This window comes from Camelus dromedarius, chromosome 10 (assembly GCF_036321535.1).
Source record: "Camelus dromedarius isolate mCamDro1 chromosome 10, mCamDro1.pat, whole genome shotgun sequence".
In the NCBI taxonomy this organism is placed as follows: Eukaryota; Metazoa; Chordata; class Mammalia; order Artiodactyla; family Camelidae; genus Camelus; species Camelus dromedarius.
In genome coordinates this window covers 7254670-7282045 of record NC_087445.1, presented here as the reverse complement: position 1 = coordinate 7282045, position 27376 = coordinate 7254670, and the positions used below count along the sequence as shown (strand labels likewise).

Genomic DNA, 27376 nt, shown 5'->3' with positions numbered 1-27376 from the left:
TTTGCGATTAAGTTTAGTCTTACCTTATTTTTTCACTGAGCTATTGAAGTAGCCTCCTTAATTGGCCCCTCTGCTTGCAGCTTTTTCCTTTATATTTTTCATATTGTTTCTACAATAATATTCCTGAATTAAAAAACTTACAGTGATTCACCAACCTTGTTGAATCAAGGCTAGACATAGGTTATGGTAGAGTACCTTAGCTCATCATCTCCGTGTGCCCTTCAACCAGGCTACTAGCAGTTTGTCAAATGTACTGTGTTTATTACCTGTCTGTACTATGCTTTTTCTCATGAGCTGTTACTTCCACTTGGAATATTCTTCTCTTCCTCACAATAACTAAAAGCTATCTGCCAGGTAAAAATCTGTTAATTCTCGACTGCTTAAATGCCATCTCCTTAATAGCGTCTTTCTCAACCCTTGTATCTTTAAAGCTCAGTTACATGTATATGTATAAAATTACTTCTTGAAAGCAGCAAATAGCCCTGTTACGTGACTTCCTTTCTTCAGTACACATTTATTGAACGCCTGCTTTTGAATGGTGCCTTACCAGAGCTGAGGATAGAGATGAATGCCTTAATTACTGACCACAAGGAGCTAACAGTTTAGAGAAGGAGTTACAGATAGAAAAGTACACTACTCACCCAAACACTTCTTCCTGTGACTTTAGGTTTTTTTTAAAATACAGCTTCTGGGCAAAGAAGTTTTGTTTTGGGGGGATTTACTTAGGAATTACCATGTTACTCTAAAATGTATTCTTTATATCTTCTAGTCTTTATGTAGTAGTAATCGTAGTAGAACTCTGGTTACATTTTAAAAAATAACAGCTTTATTGAGATATAATTCACATACCATAAAATTTTCCCTATTAAGGTATGCAAATAAGTGTTTGTTTGTTTTTTTTTAGTATTTTCAGAATTGTATAACCGTCATTACCATCTAATTCCAGAACAATTTCATCACCTCAAGAGGAAGCCCAGTGCCCATTAGCAGTCACTCTATTTTCCCCTTCCTCCCAGCCCCTGGCAACCACTAAATCTACTATCTGTCTCTATGAATTTGCCTATTCTGGAATATCATAAATTGAATAATACAATAGTCTTTTATATGTGATTATATATAAATATATATGTGACTGGCTTATTTTACTTAGCATAATGTTTTCAAATTTTATCCATGTTGTGTAAATGAAGTATTAGTACTTCTTTTTTTATGACTGAGTAGTCCCATTGCGTTGATACGCCATACCACATTTTGTTTATTCCATTCATCAGTTGATGGACATTTTTGATTGTTTCCAGTTTGGGGCTATTAATAGTGCTGCTATGAACATTTGTATACAGGTTTCTGTGTGGACATCTGCTTTCAGTTTTCTTGGGTATATACATGGGAGTGGAATTGCTTGGGTCATATGGTAACTGTGTTTATTTAATCTTTTGAGGAATTGCCAGACTGTTTTTGAAAGTGGCTGCATCATTTTACAGTCCCACCTGTGCTGCGTGAAGGTTCCAAATTTTTCTACGTCCTTGCCAGCTTTTGTTATTATCTGTCTTTTTGGTTATATACATCTTTGTGGGTATGCAGTGGTCTCTTATTGTGGGTTTTTTGGGGGACATGGGTAATTAGGTTTATTTATTTATTTAATTTAATTTAATTTTTTATGGAGGTACTGGGGATTGAATCCAGGACCTTGTGCATGTTAGACATGCACTCTACCACTGAGCTATAGCCTCCCCTCTCTTATGGTGGTTTTGATGTGCATTTCCCTAGTTACTAATAATATTAAATATTTTATGTTTCTGAGGAGAGAGATCTCCCTTACAAAGTTTTACTTTATTTTGCCTGGTGATTTTTTTATTGGCAACAACAAATATTTTAAATACCCCTTTGTGTAAGATACTATTAGCAATATGATTTAAAAAACTCTCCATCCTATTTCATTAGTTCTCATATTATTCACTGCTTCATTGATTCATTCAGAAAACTTGTTTACAATCCCAAATTGTTGCCATTGTAGTTTTTTGCTGGGATTTTTCTATTTATTTGATTAGTATGAAGCACTGATAAGTGCCTGGTACTGTGCCCACTGTTCTCATAGCACTCACTCATTACAAAAGAGGAGATCAAGGCTCCCAAGCTCCTTTCCTGTGTGGGCTAGTTGAAATGTTTTTGTTCTCTAATTGCAGATAGCTCCCTTAAACTTTGTCTGGGGTCTCCATCGGGAATTGGGCTGTGGCCTTGGTGCTGACTCCCTCCCTATCCAGAGAAGAGTCAGACATAGAGCCCTAGACAGATAGTTCAACGCTTCCTATGACTTTGTCATGTTTGCCCTTGCATTACCGTATAAACTTGATTTTTCAGCTAAAAATTCATCAAAGTAAGCCGGTATGACATACATAAACCCTTGAACCCAGGGTCCAGAAAACTTTCATTGAATGTGATGGTGATGGCCACAGTAGTGGATGGTGGCCCTTAGTGTTATAATTTAGAGCAGATTATGATTCACTCATTCATGGGCTGGAATTGCTGTATAATATATAGCTGTTCAATCTTGTACAGATTTCTTAAATTATCCAAGCCTCCATTTCCTCATCTGTAAAATGGGGATAATTAGCTTTTAAGGTTGTTATAAGGATTAAATACAATAGTATGTCTATAATGTCTACTCTGGTTCCTGATACTCCAAGAATGTTAGATGCTGTTATTATTGTACACTCAAACCACAGTCTTACTTTTTCACTGTAATATTTCTGCTGTTTTTCCCCTCTTTTTTGCTATGTTCCAAGTATTCTTTATTTTATTTTTTTAAATATATTTTTATTGAAGTATAATCAGTTTATAATGTGTCAGTTTCTGGTATAGCACAGTACTTCAGTCATATAGGAACATACATATATTTATTTTCATATTTTTCAACGTAAGTTACTACATATTTTAATTTTTTGTTCCAAGTATTATATATTACTTTGGTAATTAAAAAATAAAAGCTTAATAAAATTTTTATAAAAACTTTTTATAAAAAAAGGAAAGAAATTTTCAATTGTTCTTGGAAGTAAAACTTCAGAGACTTGTGTTTACAGGCAGTGGGAAGTTGGTAACAGCCTCAGTTTTTGGTGGAGGAAATCAGTTGAATTTGAAACTGAATTTCCTCCATAGTTAGAAGCAGCAGTCTTTGCCCAGTGCTGTTTTCTCACTGTTCCGTTAGTGGTAGAAAGGAGGCCCTCTAATCCCCCACATGCTTTTCTGGGGCCCAGTAGCTGGCTCAGGGCTGGGTAAGTGAACTTCTTGATTTTTGCATTTCCAGGCTTCTCTTGTGTTCTTTGAAGCTGGAAGGCTTGGGGAAGACCAGAGACGCTTTATTATGTTTCTTCTACTCTAAAATTCTTGTCTTATCATGGTAGGCCTCTTTCTTCTTCTTTCCCCTTCTTCTTTATTCTTTTGGTTTTTTTGTTTATTTGTTTTTGTTTTTCGGGCTGGAGGTAAACCAACCCATCTATCTTATCTTATCTTATCTTATCTTATCTTATCTATCTATCTATCTATCTATCTATCTAATGGAGGTACTGGGGATTGAACCCAGGACCTTGTACATGCTAGGCATGCACTCTGTCACTGAGCTATATCCTCCCCCCCTTCTTCTTTATTCTTAATGAGGCTCCAACCCTGAATGTGCACACATTGTTTAGCTTTGCTGCTTTTGGGTAAATACCAGAGGTTTTGTTTTCTCCTGTCCTAGGTGAATTTTGTTTTATATAATAGGTATATTTTTTCTAAGTATGCAAGTGAAAGTTTTATAAATTGTTCTATAACGTATTGTTAAGGAATCATAAAGTGAATCCTTGGACAATTTGTACTGTAAAATCTTTTTTTTTGAGGTAATGTTAGTTTATAATATTATACAAGTTTCATGTATGCTGCATTGTATTTTGACTTCTGTATACACTGCAGCATGCTTACCACCAAAAGTTTAGTTTCTGCCTGTCATCACACTGTTGACCCCTTTTATCCGTTTTTTGCCCCCCTCCTTTCCCTCTGATAACCACTAACCTATTCTCTGTTTTTGTTTTGTTTGCTTGTGTGTGGGTGTACACACAAGTCTGCACATATGTGAAATCATACACATTTGTCTGTCACCTTCTGACTTATTTCACTTAACATAATGCTCTCAAGTTCTGTCCATGTTATTGCAAATGGCAAGATTTCATCCTTTTTAAAAAAAAATTAGCTGAATAGTATTCCATTGTATGTATATACCACATCTTTATCTGTTCATCTGTCGATGGGCACTTAGGTTGTACCTATATCTTGGCTATTGTAAATAATACTGTGACAAACACAGGGGTGCATATATCTTTTTGAATTAGTATTTGTGTATTCTTTGGATAAATACCTGAAAGTGGAATTGCTGGATCATTTGGAAATTCTATTCTTAATTTTTTGAGGAATTTTCATACTGTTTTCCATAGTGGCTGCACCAGTTGACACTCCTGCCAACAGTATGTAGAAGGTTCCCTTTTCTCCACATCCTCTCCAACATTTGTTATTTCCTGCCTTTTTGATAATAGCTACTCTGATGGATGTGAGCTAATATCTCATTGTGGTTTTGATTTGCATTTCCTTAATAATTAGTGATGTGGAACGTCTTTTCCTTTGCCTGTTGGCCATCTGGAAGTCTTCTTTGGAAGAATGTCTATTCAGATCCTCTGGTCATTTCTAATCAGGTTGTTTTTTGTTGAGTTTGTGCTGTAAAGTTTTAATATGAATATGCCTAGATTTCTTAATAAGCAGTTTTCCTGCATTTAGAGTACAATCTATTCATTATAATCTGGTAGTGGTTAGTGCATAGAATCTGTTGTCAGACTGCTTGGGTTCAGATCCAGGCTCTCCTATTTAACAACTTGCTGACCTTGGGCATAGCCCTTGTAAAGTGAGGATAACAGTAGTACCTGCTTTAAAGGGTTGTTGAGAAAATGTAGAGAATTAACACACACAAAGTGCTTAGAATCACTCATGGTACCTTGTGCTTCTAAACTATTAGGGGCCATTGTTACTGTTGAGCATAGAATCTGTTTAGGGCATTGTGCTAGATAATGGAGACCTTAAGAAAGTCTAAAGCCCAGTTGCTGCTCACATGAGGCTGGTGATAATACTGGGGAAATGTGTAGAGAAAGGCAAAGCTACATATGGTCACATGTGCTCAGTATCAAATGATAGAGACAGACTCTGTGTAAGGATTCATGGAAGCAGTGGGCCATCAGGAAAGCTTCTTGAGGAGACTGTGTCCTGTCTGAGCCACCAATGAAGAATTCTAGGAAGGGAAATGGCCTGAGGGGAGAGAAGCAAGGGAAGTGGCCAGGTACGTTTGACCTGGTAGAATTAGAATTGGTGGGAGCTCTTTGTAATTAATTTCTAGAAATAACCAGGGAGCATAGTTTGATCAAATTATGTAAGATTAGGAAGCCTTAGGTTCTTGGGTGGGGATCATCCCATACACCGTAAATGCTGCTTTGCTCTGTTCTCGTGTGTCAGTGAGGAAGAAGTGAATTGGGTGGGGGAATTGATTGGGGGAGGGGTGGCCACCTGGGTTCACACCTCCTTTTTCTGATATATCTTTGCAGTATGACTTCTCCTTGGAAAAGAAAACCATTGAGTGGGCTGAAGATATTAAAAAAATCCAAGAAACCCAGCGGGAAGCTGAGCGCAAGGCTGAGGAAGCAGAAGCTAAAGTGAACTCTAAGAGTGGCCCAGAGGGTGACAGCAAAATGAGCTTCTCCAAGACTCACTGTACAGCAGCAATGCCACCTCCTATTAATCCCATCCTTGCCAGCTTACAGCACAACAGCATCCTCACCCCAACTCGGGTCAGCAGCAGTGCCACGAAACAGAAAGTTCTCAGCCCGCCCCATACAAAGGCAGATTTCAATCCTGCTGATTTTGAGTGTGAAGAAGACCCATTCGATAATCTGGAGTTAAAAACTATTGATGAGAAGGAAGAGCTGAGAAACATTCTGGTAGGAACCACTAGACCCATTGTGGCTCAGTTATTGGACAGTAACTTGCCTAGAGGCGGCTCTGGGTCTGTGTTACAGGATGAGGAGGTCCTGGCATCCCTGGAGCGGGCAACCCTAGATTTCAAGCCTCTTCACAAACCCAATGGCTTTATAACCTTACCACAGTTGGGCAACTGTGAAAAGATGTCGCTGTCTTCCAAAGTGTCCCTCCCCCCAATCCCTGCAGTAAGCAATATCAAATCCCTGTCCTTCCCCAAACTTGACTCTGATGACAGCAGTCAGAAGACAGCCAAGATGGCAAGCACTTTCCATAGCACATCCTGCCTCCGCAGTGGCACGTTCCGAAATCCCCTAAAGCCTTCCACCCAAAGCAGTGCCAGTGAGCTCAATGGGTATCATACTCTTGGGCTTTCTGCTTTGAACTTGGACAGTGGCACAGAAGTGCCAACCCTGACCCCTTCTGATCTGATCTCCCAGATGCCTTCCCTCTCTGTCTTGTCTGTGTCCACAGAAGAATCATCACCTCCAAATACAGGTCCCACGGTAAGCCTTTTATCCCCCTAAATTATAAAAGCGCCAAAGATTTCTAAATTCTGCCTAGCAGTTGCCACCCTCACATTCCTCTTTTCAAGGTTTAGGGCAGGATGGGGCGTGGCCAAATCGACCTTGCTTATGTAAGTATGTGTAGTTCTGGTTATTTTTCTGAGGACAAGGATTATTACCTTTGCACCTAATCTGGTTAATGTTGGCTTGTTCTTCCCTGTGTCTTTTTGGTCTTTTCCTTCAAAAAGATAATTTGTACCATGTGAATGATATTTTCCTGCCTAATCAGTTTCTTCTTTTCTGTACTGCCATGTCTTGTGTTTGCATTTTTTAAAGGCTGGGTTTCTTTGTACCTTTTTACTTTTTCAACTGATACCTTTCTTAATTTTTTTTAAGGTTGCTTGGCATTCCTCATTATATCTTCTCCTTGCCTTCGTCTCTCCATCTCATTCTGCCCTGAAGTTTGGTTCTTATGTGTACTATGGTTTGACCAATTTGGGGTTATGTTTCTTCAGACTGGGCAGTACTTTAGTCACTGGGGCATAATTTGTATTGTATGAGCAAGTGGTAGATACTAGTCATTTTTAAACCTGTAGGTTTTAATATTGCTTTAATTTAAATTTAAAATGGCTTTAATTTAATATCGCAATTGCTTTTTTTTTCTTACTACTAAGAATTGTACGTTTTTTTCCAAAGGGCAAGGAGAGAGAATGGTTGGAACTCAGATTTAGTGTTGAAGGATAGGTTGATACAAAGTTGAAATTTGAATCATCTTGAAGAAAATCTGATTTTGTCACGTACAAAAATGTTGCACATATAGTAAGATTACTTTATTTGATGTGGTTGTTTTAGCAGCACAGAACAATCCATTATTGCATTATAGAATAGAAGTCATAGGAGTCCAAGAACCTTTTGCTACACTAGTTCACAGATTCTCTAAATGTCAGCATATCAAGACAATATTAGGGCCAGAAAGGAGCCTGTCGTATTGGTGGGATATCTCAGAGACGATAATAAGCCTGCTGTTGGCTGGTGGAAACCGTGAGCCTTGACCTGCCTTACAAAGATTGCAAGGCCCCAGCAACAGCGTTCTTGATGAGTGATTGTCTCTGTGTGAGTGCTTCCATCGTCAGCATACTGCTGCATGTAAAATTCCATGAACCTTGGCCCAGATAAACTTGACAGAGTGCATAACATCTCCTGGTAATGGGCCTCATCCTAATTTTCTCCTGGTTTGTGGTTGGGCTCTGGTCAGCAGGATAGTCTACTGCTTTAGAGAAATTAAAAGCACTCTGGGAAAGGTTAGGGATCCTCAGCCACCCTACCCCACACTTCTAACTTAGAGTGTTGGAATAAACCATTTAGGGACCAAAGCCAGTGAACTAATTGCGAAGGGTCTTTCTCAGACCAGAACACTCATCATTCTTTGACCGACCATTTTAGGGAGGGAAGGTGACTGCTTCATCCTGGCCTGGCGACTTTCTGCCTTGAGGAGGCAGATATAAACAGAGCTGGAGTTCTGGTGATCTTTAAAAGAAGTCATGACCCTTACCTTCAGGTTGCAAAGTCTAGTTCTTGTCCTGGCGCTCTATTTTAGCGTCTTTGAAGCCCACAGTAAGAACCTTTCCCAGTGAGAGAAGCACTTCTCTCCAGGATAGTTAGTGACTTGAGGCAGGGGGTGGTGATGGTCAGTTGGGCTGTCTACACCCTTCACGTAGGAACTCCCAGGGGAGTGTTCCTGGAATTTGGTTCTTGTCGGCTATTTCAGGCCCAGTATTTGGATCTCATTTTTCAGATTTTGATTTCATGTTTTACTCATCTTAGAAGTTGAGAAATCCATGGGACCATCTTGAAAGGAACAGTCTTGTGATGTGCCCTTATTCTGTGTCCAGCATAGAACTGCCTGACCCAGCCCTTGCCCATGTCTATTCCTACTGCCTCTCTACCTTTCAAGGGGCCTTGCTCTGCTCTCGAGTTAGGCTCATTCTGCCATTGGGTTCTCTTTCTCCAGGTATGGATATATATTCCCTTCTCTTTCAGTTACTTCAGCAAAATATTTCTGCCTTTTCCCTTATATTTCTAAGTTCTCGATTTACTAATTGTGGCCAAGAAGCATACAGATAGTGCCAGTTTGCTCTTAAATTGTATTTTAAATAATTTTCGATAGAGTCTCTGAGCTTTTCAGTGTTTGAATCTGTTGATTGTTTCTCATGTTGTCATTGCTTTAATACTTTTACAGAGTCCTCCATGTCTAGATTTAAAAAATGAATTTATTTTTATGAAAGTAATACAAACACATTGAAATCAAGTAGCATTTAAATGGTTTATACTGAAAAACAGTAGCTCCCTGCCTCACTTCTCGCCAGTTCCAGTTTTGCTTCCCATAGTCAGGCACTTTTAACTCTTAGCTGTTTATGCTGGGATTTATCTCTGTTTCTAAATAAGATGCTTATATTGCTTTTTCTAAATTTATTAATTTTAGACAGTCTAATACTTGTTATGATAACTGAGGATTTAGCTCTTAGAGTAGCTCCTCCACCTTCTTCCTGTATCCTTCATCATATTTATATCACAAATTTGGGTCAGTTAATGTTATTATTCCCATTATTTTGATTAGGTAAATACTCATTAATGAATTGAGATGGTGTGATGTGATGATTGTGGTATTTTTGGTAGCATTTTGTTTCTCTTAGTTTAACTGCCTCAATCTAAAAATTTTCTGTAGTTTCTTTGTACCTGTGGTTGATTTTGTCCAAATGCTCTAAGAGAGCTGTCAAAGACCTAATGATAGTTTTTCATTCAAATACTTTAAAATATTTGGTTATCCTATTTTTAATCCTTAAATAATCCAAAAATGTCTTAATTTTTCCCTCATGTGGGAATAATAGTTTGGCTGGATTTAGATTTCTTAGTTGAAGATTGTTTTCCTTCAAGAATTTTCAAGACATTGCTCCCTTAAAAAGAAAAAAACAACTCTAAAATTGAAGTAGAAGCTCCACTGATTTCTAGCACTTCTGTGCTATTCTGATTTCTACCCCTAACCCTGCAAGCTTTTGAAAAGGATCTTTTCATTTCTGGATGTTTGAAATTTACCAGTGATGGGCCTTGTTCATTCATTATGCTAGGCTGTCTGGATCCTTTCAAACTAAGGCTCAGCTCAGTTTTCAAAACCTGTTTTTTTTAAATATGATACTTTTATGTTTTCTCTGGCCTTTTTCTGGAATTTCTATAAGCTGGATGTTGGACCTTCTTGACTGTTCTAATTTGATTTTTTTTTCCCCTATTTTTAAAAAAATCTCTTAGGCTGTGTTTTACTTTCTGGGATATATCCTTTACTATCTTACAGTTTTTTTTTAAATCTCATAATCTTTTAGATAAAAATTTTACTTTATTTTAAATTTCCAAGTGCTTTGTCTTTTCCCTTTCTTGGTTTGGTGTCTTTGGCTCTTTCTATTCGTGTATAAGAGTGAGGCACTAAAATAAAAAAGGGTGGGGGAATGTATGTTGGGGCATGCTTGCTGATCATTAAGTTTCACTTAAGTTTGAAGGTTAGTTGGTTTTGAGGGGAGCTCTGCAAAACGTCGACATGTGAAGGTCTTGGAGACTACTATAGCTTATCCAGAGAATTCTGCTTGAGGGGTAAAGAAGGTGGGGGAATGCTGGTGTAAACTTACTTAAACCCCCTTTTGGTTCTTGTGCCTCACTCTGCCATGTGCTGTGCCTGGTGCCCTTAGTCCTTTTTGGTGTCAGGTTCACATTTTCTGGATACTAAACCTTTTGCCTCCTGCAGAATGTGGGATGGGGAAGGTCTGCTTGAGGGTTTTCTGCTCTGATCACTGCCTTTGTGCCTTGCCTTAGCCCAACAGTATCTGGTGCTTTCAAATGCTGAATCCCTCTCAAGAGTCTCCAGGGGCTGGTAGTCTGACTCTCCCATCTCCCATTTACTTGTAACTTCATTGCTTCTGCCAGTTACTCTGCCTCCATTAGCATTCCACATTCTAAAATTTCACTGAAATACATTATCCACTGCTGTTCCCTTTTTCTTTAACCTGAAAGGTTAATGCAGTTTTAATTGTTTTATTATTTTAGTAGGCTTGGGGGTGGTGTGTGTATGGAGACATTCAGTGTCAATTTACTGTGTTAAATGAAATCCCCGCTTTGAAATCCTACTAGACCTCCATTTATTCAATAACTGTTGTCTAGGGCCCTGTAAGTGCCAAGCTCAGAGCCAGGCCTTGGGGATTCAGAAATGCATGTGACATGGTAAGTAACCTCTAGGAGCTCATACTGTGTATAATAGGTATACTATGCCAGCAGTGTGACCGAAACGCTGTTTGGCTATTGGTCTCCTCGAGCCCAGGTAGATCCTGCCCCTGAAAAGAGACAATCTTGGGGCTGCACAGGTGTGATCCAGTCCCCATGCCCTGTCATGACTTCGTAACATAAAGACTGAGCCCTGTGACTGGGCTGCCCGCTGTGTGCTGTGGATGAAATGATTAAGAAGAAACAGCAGGCTTTTAGACCTGTAGAATCTTGGCTTTTCCCAGCTGACTCAGAGGAGAGCATCTGGTCACAGCTATATAATTTTGAATATGCTCTGAGGATAGTAGGCTTCCTGCATTCTAACCCCCTTCTTCCCCCATCTGCCCCCTGCAAGAAAAACAAGTAAGGAAGTCAACCAGCTTTACAACAAATGTTAAAGGAACTTACCTAGTCATCAAATAGCAAGAAAAGAGAACAAAAAGGAGAGAGAGAATAAAAAGACCTACAAAAGATTGCTTTGGCAATTCGGGGTCTTTTGTGGTTCCATATAAATTTTGGAATTGTTTGTTCTAGTTCTGTGAGAAATGTCATGAGTATTTTGACCAGAGGAGTTGCACTGGATCTGTAGATTGCTTTGGGTAGTATGGCCATTTTGCCATTTTGATAATGTTGATTCTTCTAATTCAAGAGCACAAGATATCTTTCTGTTTCTTTGTATTATCAATTTCCTTCATCAATGTTTTACAGTTTTCAGAGTACAGGTAACCTCCTTGGTTAAGGTTAGTTCTAGGTATTCTGTTGTTTTTGATGCAAATGTGTATGCTAGTTATAAAATTCTGGTTTTTGAAGTAAAAAAGTGAATGAAGGGCCACAAATGGCAACTTTTTTATGGGTGAGTTGTATTCCCTTGCATATATGTGCTGCATCTTTTTCCATTCATCTGTTGATGTGCACTTAGGATGCTTCTATGTCTTGGCAATTGTAAATAGTGCTGCTGTTAATAGTGGGGCATATGTATCTTTTTGAATTAATGTTTTTGTTTTTCTTGGGTATATGTGCAGGAGTGGAATTGCTGGGCCATGTGGTGGTTCTGTTTTTGGGTTTTTGAGAAACCTCCGTGTTGTTTTCCATGGTGGCTGCACCAATTTACATTCCCACCAACAGTGTACCAGGGTTCCTTTTTCTCCACATCCTTGCCAACATTTATGTGTTCTTTTTGATGATGGCCTTTCTGACAGATGTGAGATGGTATCTCATTGTGATTTTGATTTGCATTTCCCTGATATTGGTGATGCTGAGCAGCTTTTCATGTTCCGGTTGGCCATCTGCATTTCCTCTTTTGGAAAGATGTCTGTTCAGTTCTGCCCATTTCAGTTGTAAATGGGTTATTTATTTACTTGCTTGCTTTTTAATTGAAGTACAGTTGATTTTTAGAAAAGAAAAAATTCTCTTGAAATATATCCCCTGGTTTTTGGGAGCTGGGTCAGGTTGTCAAACAGCTTGTGACCTTGTTCCCACAGTGGTTCCATCGTTTGGCCTGGGAGTGAGCAGCCTTTTTGCCTAGAGCTTGGTTTATTACCAGAAGTGGTGGGGAGGGTTTAACCATGGGAATCTGTCCACCAGTCAGGTCTGGTCTGGTGGCAGGGAGTAGGCTGCCTATAGCCAGTGCAGTAGAGGCAGGGCCCTAGAGACCACGTTCCAGTCCTTAAGGGCACAGCCTAGAGTGGCTTATAGTCCTTCAGTCTTGGCTGTGGAGCACGACAGCTGTTGCCAGGAATCAAAGCACATTGCATGGTGTGGGGCAAAGGTGGAGTGTCGTCAAAGCTCAGGAGCCGTGAGCTGGCCATGTGTGGGAACAGTACAGGCAGTCTCCCCAGCCCAGTGATAGAAGTGAGGGTAGAGACATTATTGGGAGAGTCAGCTCCAGAGCTGGGGTGTTTGAGGTGAATGAGTTTAGGACTCTGAGATACAGCAGCCTAGCAAAGCGATCGTGGAGCCCTGGAGAGAAATCATAGCCCGATTGGGCATCAGTCCCATATGCAGTCTTCAGAACTTTCTCCAACTCAAGCCCAGGGGATTTGGGCATGGAAGGGCATCTGGCTCTTGTGCTTTCTCACCATGCAAGGTGGGATGAAGACAGGGATAGCCACCTTACAGGTGTCATCCCAGCTTTTCTCTCCCCAACTGGAGCTCCCCTGTCCCTCTTCACGATGGCCAGAAACCTGGCCCTTTCTTCCAGACCGACTGCTTGATCAGGAGTTGGGTTAGGTCAGAAATGGCAAGCCCCTGGATTGGGCCACCTCACTGACATGTCTTCTGGGGCCCAGGTCTTTTTTCTTGCCTTAATCCTCTTGTTTCTTATCCACCAGGTCACACCTCCTAATTTCTCAAAATCACAAGTGCCCAACACTCCCAGCTGTCCCCAGGCTTATTCTGAACTGCAGACACTGTCTCCCAGTGAGCGGCAGTGTGTGGAGACAGTGGTCAACATGGGCTACTCATATGAGTGTGTCCTGAGAGCCATGAAGAAGAAAGGAGAGAATATTGAGCAGGTGAGTGGTTGGTCAGCCATGGGGGTGAGGGGAGGGGGATTGCTCGAGAGGTCCCAGATCTCGAGCTAGAGTGTTGCCCTGCCTCTCTCCTGGAGTCCCTCAGACTCACAGCACCACTGTCCTTTCCTGTGAGTTTGGGGGTACTCAGGGTGCTTTGCTGAGGAAACCAGCAGCCTCAGCAGCAGTACTTTGCTTTGGGGGATGCTCTGGGACCGAGGCTGAGGGAAAGCCTTGGAAGTATTGGAGCTGTTGACTGTTAACCAACTACCTACCCTCTTCTCTGAGAAGGCACACTAGGCTTAAGGCATGGTCATGTCATCTTCCAGAAATGTTTATCCTGTCAGAGCTGCCTGGGGAGTTCCAAAGTAGTGTACTGGAGCCCTAAGCCTTGGGGCATTTTCTGACTTCGGCAGTTTCTTAGAATATCTTGCTAGGCTGTGAAACTGATGTCAGCTGAGAGATGTGAGTCAGCTTTGACAGGAACTCCTTTGAAAAATGGCTACTCATGTTTAGAAGGGTGTGCCTGTCAGGAGATAGTCACTGACGTCCTGCTGTGTTGGACACAGTTCAAGGTACAAAATCAAGTCCTGTCCAGGATCTAACACCCAGGGTGGGGAGCAGATGTCATACTTGATGGCTTGTGTAAGACTCTTGGGAGGCACAGACAGGAGTGGCAGTAAATGCTTATACATTTTTCTTTTCTTAGATTCTCGACTATCTCTTTGCACATGGACAGCTCTGTGAGAAGGGCTTCGACCCTCTTTTAGTGGAAGAGGCTCTGGAAATGCACCAGTGTTCAGAGGAGAAGGTAGGAACCTTCATGCTTCATGGGAACCCTCTGGTTAATAAGAAGGGGCAAAGTAGACTATCCTGGGGGTCCTCCTGGCTCACAACCCACATCCCTTCCAGTGACTACAGACAGTAGTTGCAGCATAGAATCTCCTGTATCCAGACAGGCGTTTGGTTACTTTGAGTCTGTTTGGCTTAGATGAAGCATTGGGTTGAAGACTCTAGAATCCTGGCGTGGGGTGGCGGGAAGAGGGAAAAATGACCTGGGCAAAAAGCCCTGCTTCTGTATGACGGGGGTGACTGCTGATCTCTGCTGAGCCTGCTGCCTGGAGAGAAGCCACTTCTGGATTCCACATCCTGCCGGGCAGGAGTATGGATGTGGATGGTGGGACCTGAATGGTAGCGAGCTTGGGCCTCGGCTTGGCTCCTGAAGGATGACTGGCTGTGGCATCACCCTGTCCGTGCCGGCTTCCCCCACGGCCTCCTGTGCTTGCTCGGGGACCACAGAGAAGCTCTGGCCAAGGATGCAGACGCCCTCAGGCAGCTCCGCATGTACTCCCTCCACTCAGCTGTGCTGTGTGGCCGGGCCTTGAGTCTGTGTTCTCTTCTTTTCCTTTAGATGATGGAATTTCTTCAGTTAATGAGCAAATTTAAGGAAATGGGCTTTGAACTGAAAGACATTAAGGAAGCTCTGCTATTACACAACAATGACCAGGACAATGCTTTGGAAGACCTCATGGCTCGGGCAGGAGCCAGCTGAGACCAGGCCCTGCCTAGGCCCTGCCACGGAACCACCCCTGCAGCAGTCTGAGGAGCCCACCTGCGGGGAAGGAGAAGGGGCACACTTCCAGGTTTTCTTTTGGGGGTGGAAGGTCAGGTGTGGAGGCTGTGCTTGCCGAGTCTCTGTGGGCCTAGGCCCTGAGCTGGGGAGAAGATGGGGAAGATCTGGGCATGTAAGTGCCCCTCAGAACCATCCTGGCTCCTTCCGTATTAAATGTATTTATATTTTGAGAAGTGTCCTTCCCACCTCCGCCTTTCAGAGGGACTTCTCTGGTCCTTCTGGGGAATGGCCTCAGCTGACACCTGGCCCGGCTGCCAAAAAAGGAGTCGGGGAGAAGGGGTGGGAGGGCCAGATGCAGTGCTGCTTTGGGTCTAGATGTTTCCCTCCCCTGCATGGGGGGATTGAACTCTAATCCAAGTTGAGTGCAATTGAAAGGTTCTTCCAGGGTTTTATTTTTTTTCTCCTTTTAACAGCGTCACTTAGTGTTACACTGGCTCTGCAATGTCTCTGAGGTACAAAGAATGTCCCTTTTCCCTTGGGGGCCTGAGTTTGCCTTTTCTGCCAGTTAGTTACCATACTTTCCTGCCCCAGTCTGTTTCTTTTGGCCTGGTTTGGACTACTGTCCTCTGCTACCCAGGATTTTAGAGCCCCCTGCTCTAGGAAACAGTTGTCAGTTTAAGAAATCATTGGCCCCTTCCCAGCACATCAAGTTGGAGAGAAACAGGACATGGTTTAGTCACTGAGCACTAACTCCACCTCAGTTCTCCTGGAGAACAGCCTTTCCCTCCAGCCCCCTGCTCTAGGATGACACAATGAATAACACCTAGTCATAGAAATCAGTCTCTGTTTTGTATTATGTTGTACATCATTAAAGATCTAAATACAAAGGATATACAGTCTTGAATCTAAAATAATTTGCTATTTTGATTCTTCAGAGAGAACTACTAATAAAAATCTAAAAGGTATGTCCTACTGTGATAATTTTTTCATTGCCAAAGGCTGTTTTACAGAGGGGTAGAGGTGGGTGGGTGCTGAAGGGATTTCCTGCTTAGATTTGCTGAGGCTAGAACAGGACCTAACCATTTTCTGTCATTTCAGAACTTTCTTCCAACTCTAGGCCTGTGTGACCCAGCAGCTGGCCCTCCAGTGTGCCCTGATCTTTGGTTCACAGAGGTAGGCCTAGACAAGGGTCTTTTTAAACCTGTCCCGGCTTGGTTTCTGGGCCAAGATATTTATGTATTCTGTACCAGAGGCAGGACTGGATTCACTGTTTTCTCTAGTGCTCAGTGCTGTTGTATCTGATGGAACTAGACTCATCCTTAAAGTTTCGTGTCCTTATCCTTAATGCTATCCCACAGCCCCTCTGGGTGCCCTGGTGGGTCTCTTAATTTTTTTAGCTATCATGTGAGGCGGGGGTGCAGAGTCTTTGGGCTGGGAAGCACCAAGCTGGAAAGAAACTGCCCTCTGGTGGTCAGATCAGGCATGGCCATTATCTCAGGAAGCAGTCCCTCTTCTGGCCTTTAAAGTGACTTAAACCCTTCTTTCAAAACCTGTAAGTTACCCTGTAGGAAATTAAATTTTCCCATCAAAATGGGCATCAGGGCAAGGCTTTGACATATGAACCTCAGTTTGATCCAGGGTAGCCTTAGTAAATGATGGGCCACCTGGAGGCCACTTGGTATTTGTCTTAAGCTTCTGCTGAAAAGACAAAGCAAGCAGTATACCCGTGTATGTGTGTAAAAATTCTGCTTCAGAGTCTCAGACTACTGACCAGCGCACTCAATGCCAAGCTATTGAACACAGGCCATTAAAAGGGGAGTAGATGGCCAAGGTAATCCTGGATGAAGGTGAGACTAGGAGAGGGACTTGCCTGATATCCTTCAGCTATTCATTGAGGCGGTGTGGTGGGTGAGGACTCAGGAGCCCGGGACTTGACGGCTTGTAACAGGCAGATGGCCTCAGCAAAGGCAGCGATGGGACAAGAATAATGCAGTGACGTGGGCACCCTCTTCTGTCTAAATACTGGATTGCAGGAAGTGGGGGGAACAAAGCATAAAAGCATATCCCACCTCTGCTGCTGTTAAAGACACATCAAGTTAAAGTTTATTCATTCTCAATTTTCAAAAGCTAACCTAAAGCCCCAAATCAATTTCTAAGGGCTGATGGGGCAGGGCTGACCCTGTCCCCGCTCACTAGTACCAATGTTTTATTTTTTGGTCGAGTCCTGAAGAAAGGCACAGAATTCAGCTGATAAAGCCTCTGGGCTCAGCAAGTTATCTTCCCCAGCTTGTGACCTCCAGCCTGTAGGTTACCATTGACCACCCCCATCCTCTGATCCCCAAATTCAGAAACAACTGCAGGATTATTAGACCCAAGTATGTTTCCACGCACAAGGGGTCAGTAGGACAAAGTCTCCTCCAGCCCCAAAGAAAAGGGAAGGGCATACCAAGTTTTTCAGGCTGATCAGTCCTTCCTTACAGATGCTTTTGGGCTTGGAACTGAGGCTTGGCCCTGAGAGAGGCAAGCACGGGCAGGACCAGGGAGTATCTGCAGGAGGGCCTGGCAGAGGCCCCTCTAGCCCGAGAGTCCAGCCACCCCATCCTGGCCTCCATGCTGCTCTAAGACACTGCCGTCCTTGCTGGGGCCACAGCTGGCCTGTGGCAGGCCAGGTATAGGTGTAGCTGGCTCCTCAGACTCTGGATGCACTTGGATTTCAGAGCCATGATTTCATCCAGCTGGGTCACAAAATCTTCAAAATCCTGAGAAAGGAAACAAAGGACAAATGGAGCTTTTGCTGTTGCTGGCTCTCTGGCAGATCTGCTTTTCTAGTCTCTTCTTGCAGGAAGATTTCAGAGCCCAGGCCCTCTCTCCAGCTGGAAAACCTGCAGAATAGTCACTGTGGCACAGGGTGGGACCCACTTCTCTGCATTTGAGAGACTTTCTATGTGGAGAGGTATTTTTGCAGGGCAGAAGGGTGATTTCATAAGTACTTCTGGTCTGTATGAGGCAGGTCACTGTTACTGTCACAGGGAGGAGCCCCAGCAAGCCCTTTGGGAGGCAGAATGGCAAAGGACAGAGGCTGGAAACATTTTAGCCTGGAAATGGGGAGTGTAGCACCATCTCCCACCTGTCCTTGCACCCTCTCAAGCCAACTCAGAGGACTGGCAGGAGGAGACCCAAGGCCTCAACAAGGTTAGTGTGACAGCAGACCCTTGCTGCACATACAACTCTAGCAAACAAGAATGATATCAAAATCGCTGCAGGTTAATTCCCAATCACCCTGAGGGGCCAGCCAAGATCACTTACATTAGGAGCCAGTTGGCTCATCAGGGTCTCCTCCTTGAAGCCCAGCTCAGCCATTTCATCTAGCTGTTCCTGGTGTGCCCGGATGACCACCTGCCTGGAAACCAGAGGGGATGCTGTGATCCTCTGGGCTTCCCATCTCTCCCGGGCAGCTTTCTGGAGCTGAGCCTTATTTCCAAGCCAGGAGCTGCTTCTGCCTGACGAGGTCAATGAGGCTTTGACCAAGACCAGCTCATCACCACCTCCTGACCCCTCATCTTTTCTTCTCAGGCCTTGTCAAAGGACTATGAGTACCAGTGAGATACTGGGAAAGAGACAGGGGCTTCTGGAGCTGCTCCCTCCCTGCCCAGGTCCACTGAGGAACAGGGCTGGATGCTGCTACTCTGCAGGAGCTGCCCACAGCTTCCTTGCACAAAAGCTCAAGGCTGTGCCACTGCAGCGGGCACACTTACACAAGGTAGAGTCTGTGGCCTAGTCTGCTGTCATTTCTATTTCCTATGTTGGGGGGTGGGGGCAGTTTAGGGACCAAAGCAGGAGGGTTTGAGCTGGAAGCCAGAGGATCTGCCTCTTGTCAAACCCTACGGATGGGTAGAGACCAGAGACAGCAAGATTGTCCACCTGGGAGAGGTAGGCTCCTTACCTGTACATCCCTGCATGCCCTCGTCTTTGTCCATGACCCAGGTGGCAGGAGCCCTAGCAGAGGGCTGCAGCCTCAGAGGAAGCACCTTGTTCCCACAGGCCAGCCCTGCCCTCCCACTCCTGGACCTGACACTGAGGAGGAGCCCCGCTAGCCCTCTCTTCTCTTCTTTCACATTCTTGAAGGCTCCTCATTCTGCTGCACTACCCACAACCTCCTGTGGGGAAAGCAGCACAAACCACCAGCCTGTTTTTCACCTCCTCCATCTTGGGAGGCCCCCAGCTTGCCTTGGTTCTGGAGGCACAAGGCTGCAGCTGCTGTGTCCCTGGGCAGCACTTCCAGGAACACAGACTGAACAGAATGAAGAGGATTCTGATCTCCCTAGAGGTCTTAGGCTTGCTTACTCGGTCAGATCCTCCCTTCTCTCGCTCACATCTCAGCTCTCCCAGCCTGAGGGTCCACCCACCCTGGCAGGGTGGCTCCAATACATTTTATTCCTGCTGTTCATGTCAGATGCATCTAGGCAGGCTCCCTTGAAAAATGGACAAAAAAACCTTTCTCTAGTCACAGTACAGCTCTGACACTGAGCCAACCACAGCCACCCCCAGAACAGACAAAACGTTACGCTTGGGTGGTGGGGTAGGGGTGCCAAAGGGGCTCAAGCCTTAGTAGGAAAGTCCAACTTACTGTGCGTGCCCCAGGGCAGGCTGACGGAGGGTCCTGGAAGAGCAGCTGGATGCCAGGGGAGAGTATGGCCTTGCTAAGTACCTTGGCAGTGGCCTGCGTCTGAGCCATGTGATATCCTCGTAGCAGTGCAGCTTGATGGTGTCGGTGGACAAACCCAGCTCCTGCCAACTGAGCCTTGCCGGATGCTTTCTCTCCTGGGCCCAGGGCTGGTCAGCCACATCACTGCTTCCTGTTTGTGGAGTGAGTGTAGGCCCAGGGTGGGGTCCCCCGGTATGTATGGTGGGGAAGGGTTTTCCTGGGAAACCCCGGGAGCCACCTAGCTCTGTCTCATCTGCGGCATCATACGGCTCGGGGGAGGAGAGTGCAGCCTCTCTGCTCTGGCAGGCCTCCCCCGGGTCAGCCTCCTCGCTGGACAGTTTGTCAGGTGGGTGCTGACGGATCGGTGATGGGGACAGAGCTGGAAGGTCACACCCAGGCTTATTGTCAGGAGGAGATGACGAGAGCCACAGGTGCCCAGCTGTGGAAGATACTGGCAGGACTGCCTCTTGATCACCAGATGACACTGTGTGGCCCACAGCTGGTCCCGTGTCGCTGTGTGCCACCAGACTGTGCACAGCCCCATCTTGGGCCGGCTGCTCCAAAGGAGGACAGCCCTCATCATCTGGGCTCTCCAGAAGGGACACAGTGAGGGGAGCCATCAGTCCAGAAGCATATTCAGAGCATTCGCCCAATTCCCCTCGAGAGTTTTCTCCTTGGAAAGGGTTGCTGTTTTTCAGAGCTCTGCTTGCCTGCGTTGGGCTGTCTTCACTACCTTCTCTTAGAGGTGTGCTGACTGTGTCTCTCTGGTCTGGAGAGCGCAGAACTGCAATGTGGGTCAGTGAGAAAGCGAAACCATCTTCCTCCAGGGATGGCGAGCTGCCCTTACCCTGCCCAGGAACCTCACTTCTGAAGGCATCCTGTCTGAGGTCAGAGGTGGGGCCGCCCCCTCTTTTCTGGCTAGATGCAGAGCCCGCCTGTGAGCAGTAAGGCTTCTCCGCCAGGTCTTCCCTGGGAGAAGGCCCTGGGGAGGTGGAGCCCTCCATGCTGCCCCCGTCCAAGGGCACCGTTCTTGGGCTGCAGTTGTGGTCAAGCGCTGTCCTCCCATGGCTTGTGGAGTCCCTGGAGTACCTCCAACTTCCAGGTGGAACCTTCTCATCACTGTCTGTCCTGGGGCTAAGAAACAGACTCTGCTGCCCTTCAGTCACCTGCTCCTCAGGACCTTGCTCCCTCTGATGAAGGAAGAACGAGCCTTCGCTCTTCTTTAGGGTGTCTCTCTGCTTTGTGGTCCTCGGATGGGGGACATGTGAAAAAGAATCTTCACTGAAATCACTGTCATCAAAGTCCTCAGCTTGGGCTCCATCATGGCTCTCAGAACACAAATGGAAGGGAGGAGGGGTGTCACTCTGGAGCTGCCCCTCTTGGGGCCGGTACTGGCATAAATACCTCTCCAGTGGCTGGTACTTTAACTTCTGTTGGAGGAGAGGTGGCTGCTGGAACTGCTGGTGATAAAAGCGCAAATGTTCCTCCCTCTCCTCCTGATGTGGTGGGATGCTTGTCCAAGCTTCAGATGCAGTCCTGGTAGGAGTGCCCCCCTTGCCGCCCTGACTGTACTCTGCTAAGTGGTGGACGTTGCCAAAGGAGAGCTGAACTCGTGACACAAGCTGCTTCTGCACTGGCTGCACAGTCTGCACTTTCTTGCACTTGGAGGGCAGCTTACTGCGTGCTGGTTCTTCTGGGCCAGAGGCCCTGCCTCCCCACCCAGCAGTTTTGGTGCCGATTTGATTTTTCCCAGAGCATAATGAAGCTGACTCTTCTTTTTTGGGGGCTAAATATCCAGACCGCGTGGTTCCCTTGATAGAGCTAGTCTGAATGACCCACTCTTGGGGAGGACTGCCTCCAGAGTCACCTCTTTTACCAGGAACCTTAGGTACAGGAGCAAAAGGGATATTGGCTGGGTGACTGGCCAGAGGATGGGCCTTCCCTTTCATGGAGCCAGGTGCCCCTGTGAGTGACTGCTGAAGCCCCAGCCTGACTTTTTTGGGAGAGCACTTGTCCCCTGGCAGGGCCACAGGAGAGCTCTGAACTCGTTTTGGAGAAGAGTTTCCAGATGTTCCATTTCGACTGCTAGCTGAAGTGCAACATTTAATGCCTTTCTTTAGTTCTTTGACCCTGTAAATGACCATTTTATGTTAAGTATGTTTTCTTGCATGTTCTGCAATTCCTTTCCTATAGCTTTCAGGGAAAACAAAACCAAAGAAAAATATTACAAGGTCTGGGAGTTACCTTTTTTATCTGGGGGATAATAAGAGGAAATGGGGAGACTATTTCAGCATGAGATACTTCTCTTCACCTGAATAAAAAAGACCAGTGTCTTCTCTGGGGATATAAGCGTGCACCCAACATTCCATGATCAGAAGAGTTTTGGAAATACCCCAGTCCCATGTGACAGGCAGGCCAGAGGAGCCAGTCTCAGAACTGCACTACATCCACGCAGGGCCCATGCCGCGCTTCCTGAAGATCGAACTCAGGAGCCTAGTGACCACATCTCACCCACTACTCCACAGAGCCTTCTTTTCCTGCAGACCACCTCCTTTCAGGTTTTTCTGAGAAAACGAGTTCCCTCAAACCTGCTAGGCACTTAAAGGAGCAAAAGCCCTCTGGAAATAAGCAGGCTTTGTGCTAATTCCGTTAAGGAAAGAACAACCTGTCTACTCCCAGGGTTTCTAACCTTAGCACTAGTGGTGTTTGGAGCCAAATAATTCTTTGTTGTGGGGGCAGTCCTGTGCACTGTGTGATGTTCCTTGCAGCCAAGGACGCCAAGCAGCATCCTTAGCTTCTATCCACTAGATGAGCCAGCAGCATTTCTTCCCAGTCACAACAATCAAAATTATCTCTAGACATTGCCAAATTCCCCTGGGTGGCAAAATCTTCCCCTATATAAGGAAATAGAGAGCCATGCTCTATTCCATAAGGGGAATTTTACAGAACATGGAAATCCAGAATTAACTCTCTGCTAGGATTCAGTTGCCAAGATCAGAGCCTCTTACTCTGTGATCCTAAAACAAAATAAAAATTTAGATTTACAAGGAGACATCAAGTAAAATGTGACTTTCCAGTGGTTGGTTTGTAGATTCTGCATTAAAATCCCCTAGGAGGGGAGCATTACTTCTGCCTGGGGTCTCCTAAAAAATGTCTTTCTCATTGTTTTGGTTTTAATCCAATCCTCAATGGTAGACAAATGACCCTTCTGGCCATGACCAAGATAGTAAACCTGACACTGATACTTGACTTAAATCTTTCTTTTAGGTCTGAGAAGTAAGGCAGGCAGACAACCCAGCTAAGCAAAGAGACATAGGATGTAACTAAAGACACGTGGATTGTGTCCATGGGCCTTTGTTTAGGTGTTGCATAGGGCGTACATACAAGGAATGGGCTGAGAGGCGCCACAGCAAGTCCAGATGGTTCCAAGTTACTTCCTGTTATAAAAATCTGAGCTGTTTTAGTTTCATTAAAACAGAAACACCAAAATTTCCTCCTAAGAGTCATAGTGAATAATTTTAGCAACCTGAGAGAAAAAAAATCTTATAGGTAGCTTGGTCACTGATGCTAAATGCTTCTAGTGTACTCTGCCTTTTACCACAATCACTCCCGTTTCTCAGCTCTCTTCTGATCCACTTGTTAGGAGTCCAGCTGGAACTTTATTTTTGGACTATTTAGCAACATTCTAGTATGTGGAGAGATGAAAATTTTAAATCACAGAGGAAATTTTAAAATAAGCAATAAACTCATCCTCATCCTGTGTGTGTGGATTGTTAACGACAAGCACATAAAACAAATGACTTTAATACTTATTTTCAATAATTTATCAGACTGCTTTGAATGGAAGAAATTATTTCTATTACACTTTTTCTGTTTTTCTTAAATCAAAATTATTTCAAATTTCTCAATCGTACTCAATACATCCCCTCTGAAAAAGGACTACCTTCATCTCCCTCTGCTGAGGCACTGAGAGGAATGTCTCCTCTGCTCCTAATGATGCAGTTCTTACTTCAAGCAATTGATTCAATGTCTCTGATTTGGGGGAGCATTTGCAGTTATGAAACAAGATCAATTTAGGGTTAATGATTGTTGAAGCTGGGTAATGGATACATAGAGGGAAAGAACTTCAAGCCATACTGGTTTTTGGGGGAACAATTCTGGGTCATCCCATGTTTTCTGATAGTTTGTGAAGTAGCCTCTTCACTGCCTTCTAGCAGTGCTAGTGCGCTGGCATGAGGAAACCTCCTTGAGGAAACTTAGTTCAGGGATCTATTACAGGCAAACCTCATTTTACTGCACTGATTTACTGCACCTTGTGGATATTGCTTTTTTTTTTTTAACAAATTAAAAAGTTTATGGCAACCCTGCACTAAGCAAATCTATCAGTGCCATTTTTCCAACAGCACACTCAAGAGATTACAGTATAGTGTAAACATAACTTTTATATGCACTGGAAAACCAAAAAATTTGTGTGACTCACTGAACTGCGATCTTCACTGCAGTGGTCTGGAACGGAACGCACAGTATCTCTGCGGTATGCCTGTACCACCACTGTTGTTACAGTTAGCATGTAATGAGTGCTTACTATGTGCTGGGTGTGGTGCTAAGCCCTTCCTACCTGTCACCTCACTGATTCCACGTAACTGTTACATGAGGTCGGTGCTATTATTACCCCTTTCAGATTAAGGCAACTGGGGCCCGGAGAAATTGAAAACTTGCCTGAGGCCACTCAGCTAGCTAGTGGCAGAGGCAGCGTATTGGCCCAGAAAGTCTAACTCCAGAGTCCACTCATGTAGCCACTTTGTAAGTGGTATTTCCTGTTTAAATGAGGTAAGGTACACAGAGGGTCTCAGTCAAGCCCTGATACACAGGAGGAGCTCCTCCTTTCATTCACAAATATTTAATTATGCATCTACAAGGTACCAAGTACCGTCTGGGCTGTAGAGATACAGTGGAGAGTAAGATAAGATTCCTGTTCTTACAAAACTTAAACGATAGTTTATCTTTCCTTCTCAATGAATTTCATAAAATGCCATGGATACTAAAGAGCAATTAAAAGAAAACCCAGGTTCTCCTCAAATAGTTTGTTAACTTTGGAGGTAGCTTCTGGGAGAACAAGCAGGAGGGGTAAGACAGGCCAGGCAGCAAAGCAGCCAGAGGAAAGGCTGGTAATGAGAGCGTCTTCACGCGTACAGGAGACACGTGACCTGAGCGTAAGCGATGGGAGGGACCCTGACAGGATACCAAAGCCACCCCAGAAAGAGCCCTGACCTGGCAGTCAGAGGTGCTAGCTCTGCCACCAACTGCCAATGAGCCCTTTTAAAGCTCCCTCGCCTTTTCTGGGCCTCAGTTTCCCCTTCTGTAACACTTCTGGACCTACATAGCTCTGAGTACTTCTGCCTTGACATGTGACATGTATTTTGTCCCTAACAATAAGGGCTGAGGCTAGCAGGGAGAAAACCTCACTGAGCCTTCCACCCTGGGGAAATACTTTGTTTCCTACTAGTCATTTAAAAGCCACTGAAGGAGCTACCTCCTGAACAAGGGAATGTCACCTTCCTCTTGTCACATTCACACTTGTAAGATGGCAGGGCCTACCTACCAGGTCACATTCTTCAAATGACCAACTGCACGTTCCCCTGGTAGTAGGATTACTGCCCCAAGAGGCCTGTGGAGGTCAAGGTCAGATCCTTGTGTGTGCATGAGAGAGAGAGAGAGAGACACACACACACACACACACACACACGACCTGCCATCTGAGAGGGACTCACCGGTCAGCATAGCGCAAGGTCAGATCCTTGTGTGTGCATGAGAGAGAGACACACACACACACACACACACACACACACGAACTGCCATCTGAGAGGGACTCACCGGTCAGCATAGCGCAAGGTATTCAGAGTGTGTTCGGTGGCCACATGGCTTGGTGAGATGTTGGCGATCATGCAGGTTTTGGCATTGCCGATGAAAGAATCCTTCAGAACCTGTTTGAAACAGAAGGCAGGTCAATGAAGTCAACTAACAAAGGACATACTGGCGACTTTGTGCAAGACAAAAACCCAACCAACCCAACAAACAAAATAATGCTCACTTCAGCACTGCTCAAAGAGATACAAACCTCTTTAAAAAAAAAACTAATATTTTTTTCACCCATGAGATTAAGAAAGACTTATACTACCCTGCCCTGGTGAGGGGCTAGGAAAAGGGCACTCCTGTACACTACTGCACTGCCCATGCACCATGTACCGTGAATTGGTACACGCCTTTGGGAGGGCAGTTTGGCCATATGCGTCAAATGTAAAAAATGTTCACACTCTTGGTTTGGTATTCACTCCTCCAGGACTTTATCCTAAAGAGCTTTTTGCTCTATTGATAAAAAAAAAAAGTACACACAGAATATTCATTACAGTATTATTAAAATTGAAAATTTGGAAAATCTAGGAGTCTGTAAACAGGGAACAAACTAAATAACTGTAAATTGAATACGACCGTAAATAATAATTATGTACATAGGTGCTTGGAAAGATCTAAAACTTGTTTGAAAAATGTAAATGATTCTATAAGTGGATCTACATGTGGAATTATTGTTTTTCTAATTAACTAGGAACACAATTTCTGGGGATGGGGAATATATTTTAAAAAATAATAAAGCCAATGTCAGAATCAGGACTAACCACCTATAAGAAGGGTTTCCTAGGTTCCTGGTTAAAACCATGTTTAAGAAGTCATCTCACCCATGGACCGCCAGTCCTGACTAGTGAGGAGATACGTCATAACAGGTTCTGCCCCGGGTCCTGTGGAGCCACTGTTCCAGCTGCACAGAGTGAGAGCCTCTCCCAGGACACACAGATCCTCACCTACACCGCCTTCTCCCAGTCTGTCCTCTACTGTGCACAGGACTTGGTGCAGAGGGGGGCCAGGGGCACCCATAACTGTCTTCACAGCCGTTTGCACCTGGGCAGACCCCTCCATGGGCTGCTCTTCTGCAGCCATTACAGATGCTTATTTTTTTTTTCAGATGTTTACTTATTGGTGTTTCCCGATAATAAACACATTTTCATGTCAGAAAAATGGAAGAAAAAATTACATATGGTTCTACCACTCAGAATAATCGGCTAACACATGCATAATTTTTTCTGTGCAGTCTTTTTTTCTCATTTCATATTTTTAAACTAGAGATCTTGGTCATCCTTCTTATTAGTACCTGTCAAAAATCTACCTCATTCTTTTTAACTGCTGCCATTAGTTTTTATCTTGAAATACTGGTCTAAGTCTTACAACTAAGAAAGTACCAAGTACAGCTACATACCATCTGCTTCGAAGACTCAGAGACTCCACTAAATCAACAAGATTTCTTTACATTAGAAATAAGTGGGTTGGGGGAGTGGGTACAACTCAGTGGTAGAGTGCGTGCATGGCATGCACAGGGTCCTGGGTTCATTCCCCAGTACCTCTGTAAAAATAATAATAATAATAAACAAACCTAATTACCTCCCCACCAAAAATTTTAAAAAGAAACGAAAGGAAGGAAAGAAAAACAGGAAGAAAGAAAGAAAAGAGCAAAGGAAAGAAAGAAAAGAGAAGAGAAAAGAGAAGAAGGAAAGAAGGACAGAAGGAAGCGGAAAGCTGCTGGACGGTGACCACTGCTGTCCCCGCGGGAGCCTGGCTGCAGGTACTCTGTATGTATCTCGGCCTGTGGATGCCCCTCTCACCTCCTAGACTGAGAGCTCCTGGG

General features: G+C 44.3%; 2 protein-coding genes across 4 annotated transcripts in view; one reads left to right on the top strand and one right to left on the bottom strand.

Moving 5' to 3' along the window:
• UBAP1 (ubiquitin associated protein 1) overlaps positions 1-15901 on the top strand; it is a 51597-nt gene extending 35696 nt beyond the window's left edge. For all 3 annotated transcript variants that reach the window (XM_031447244.2, XM_031447241.2, XM_031447242.2), the window contains 4 exons: positions 5616-6551; positions 13184-13366; positions 14073-14174; positions 14775-15901. In XM_031447244.2, the coding sequence (XP_031303104.2) occupies positions 5616-6551; positions 13184-13366; positions 14073-14174; positions 14775-14915 (1362 nt within the window). In that variant the 3' untranslated portion in view covers positions 14916-15901. The remainder of the gene's footprint in view (positions 1-5615; positions 6552-13183; positions 13367-14072; positions 14175-14774) is intronic.
• The window catches only part of KIF24 (kinesin family member 24), a 60230-nt gene continuing 48400 nt past the window's right edge, over positions 15547-27376 (bottom strand). Inside the window, exons 10-13 of the mRNA XM_010975839.3 lie at positions 25516-25625; positions 19564-21771; positions 18243-18336; positions 15547-17695 (exon numbers count right to left, since the gene is read on the bottom strand). Coding sequence (XP_010974141.3) covers positions 17555-17695; positions 18243-18336; positions 19564-21771; positions 25516-25625 — 2553 coding nt within the window. The 3' untranslated portion in view covers positions 15547-17554. The remainder of the gene's footprint in view (positions 17696-18242; positions 18337-19563; positions 21772-25515; positions 25626-27376) is intronic.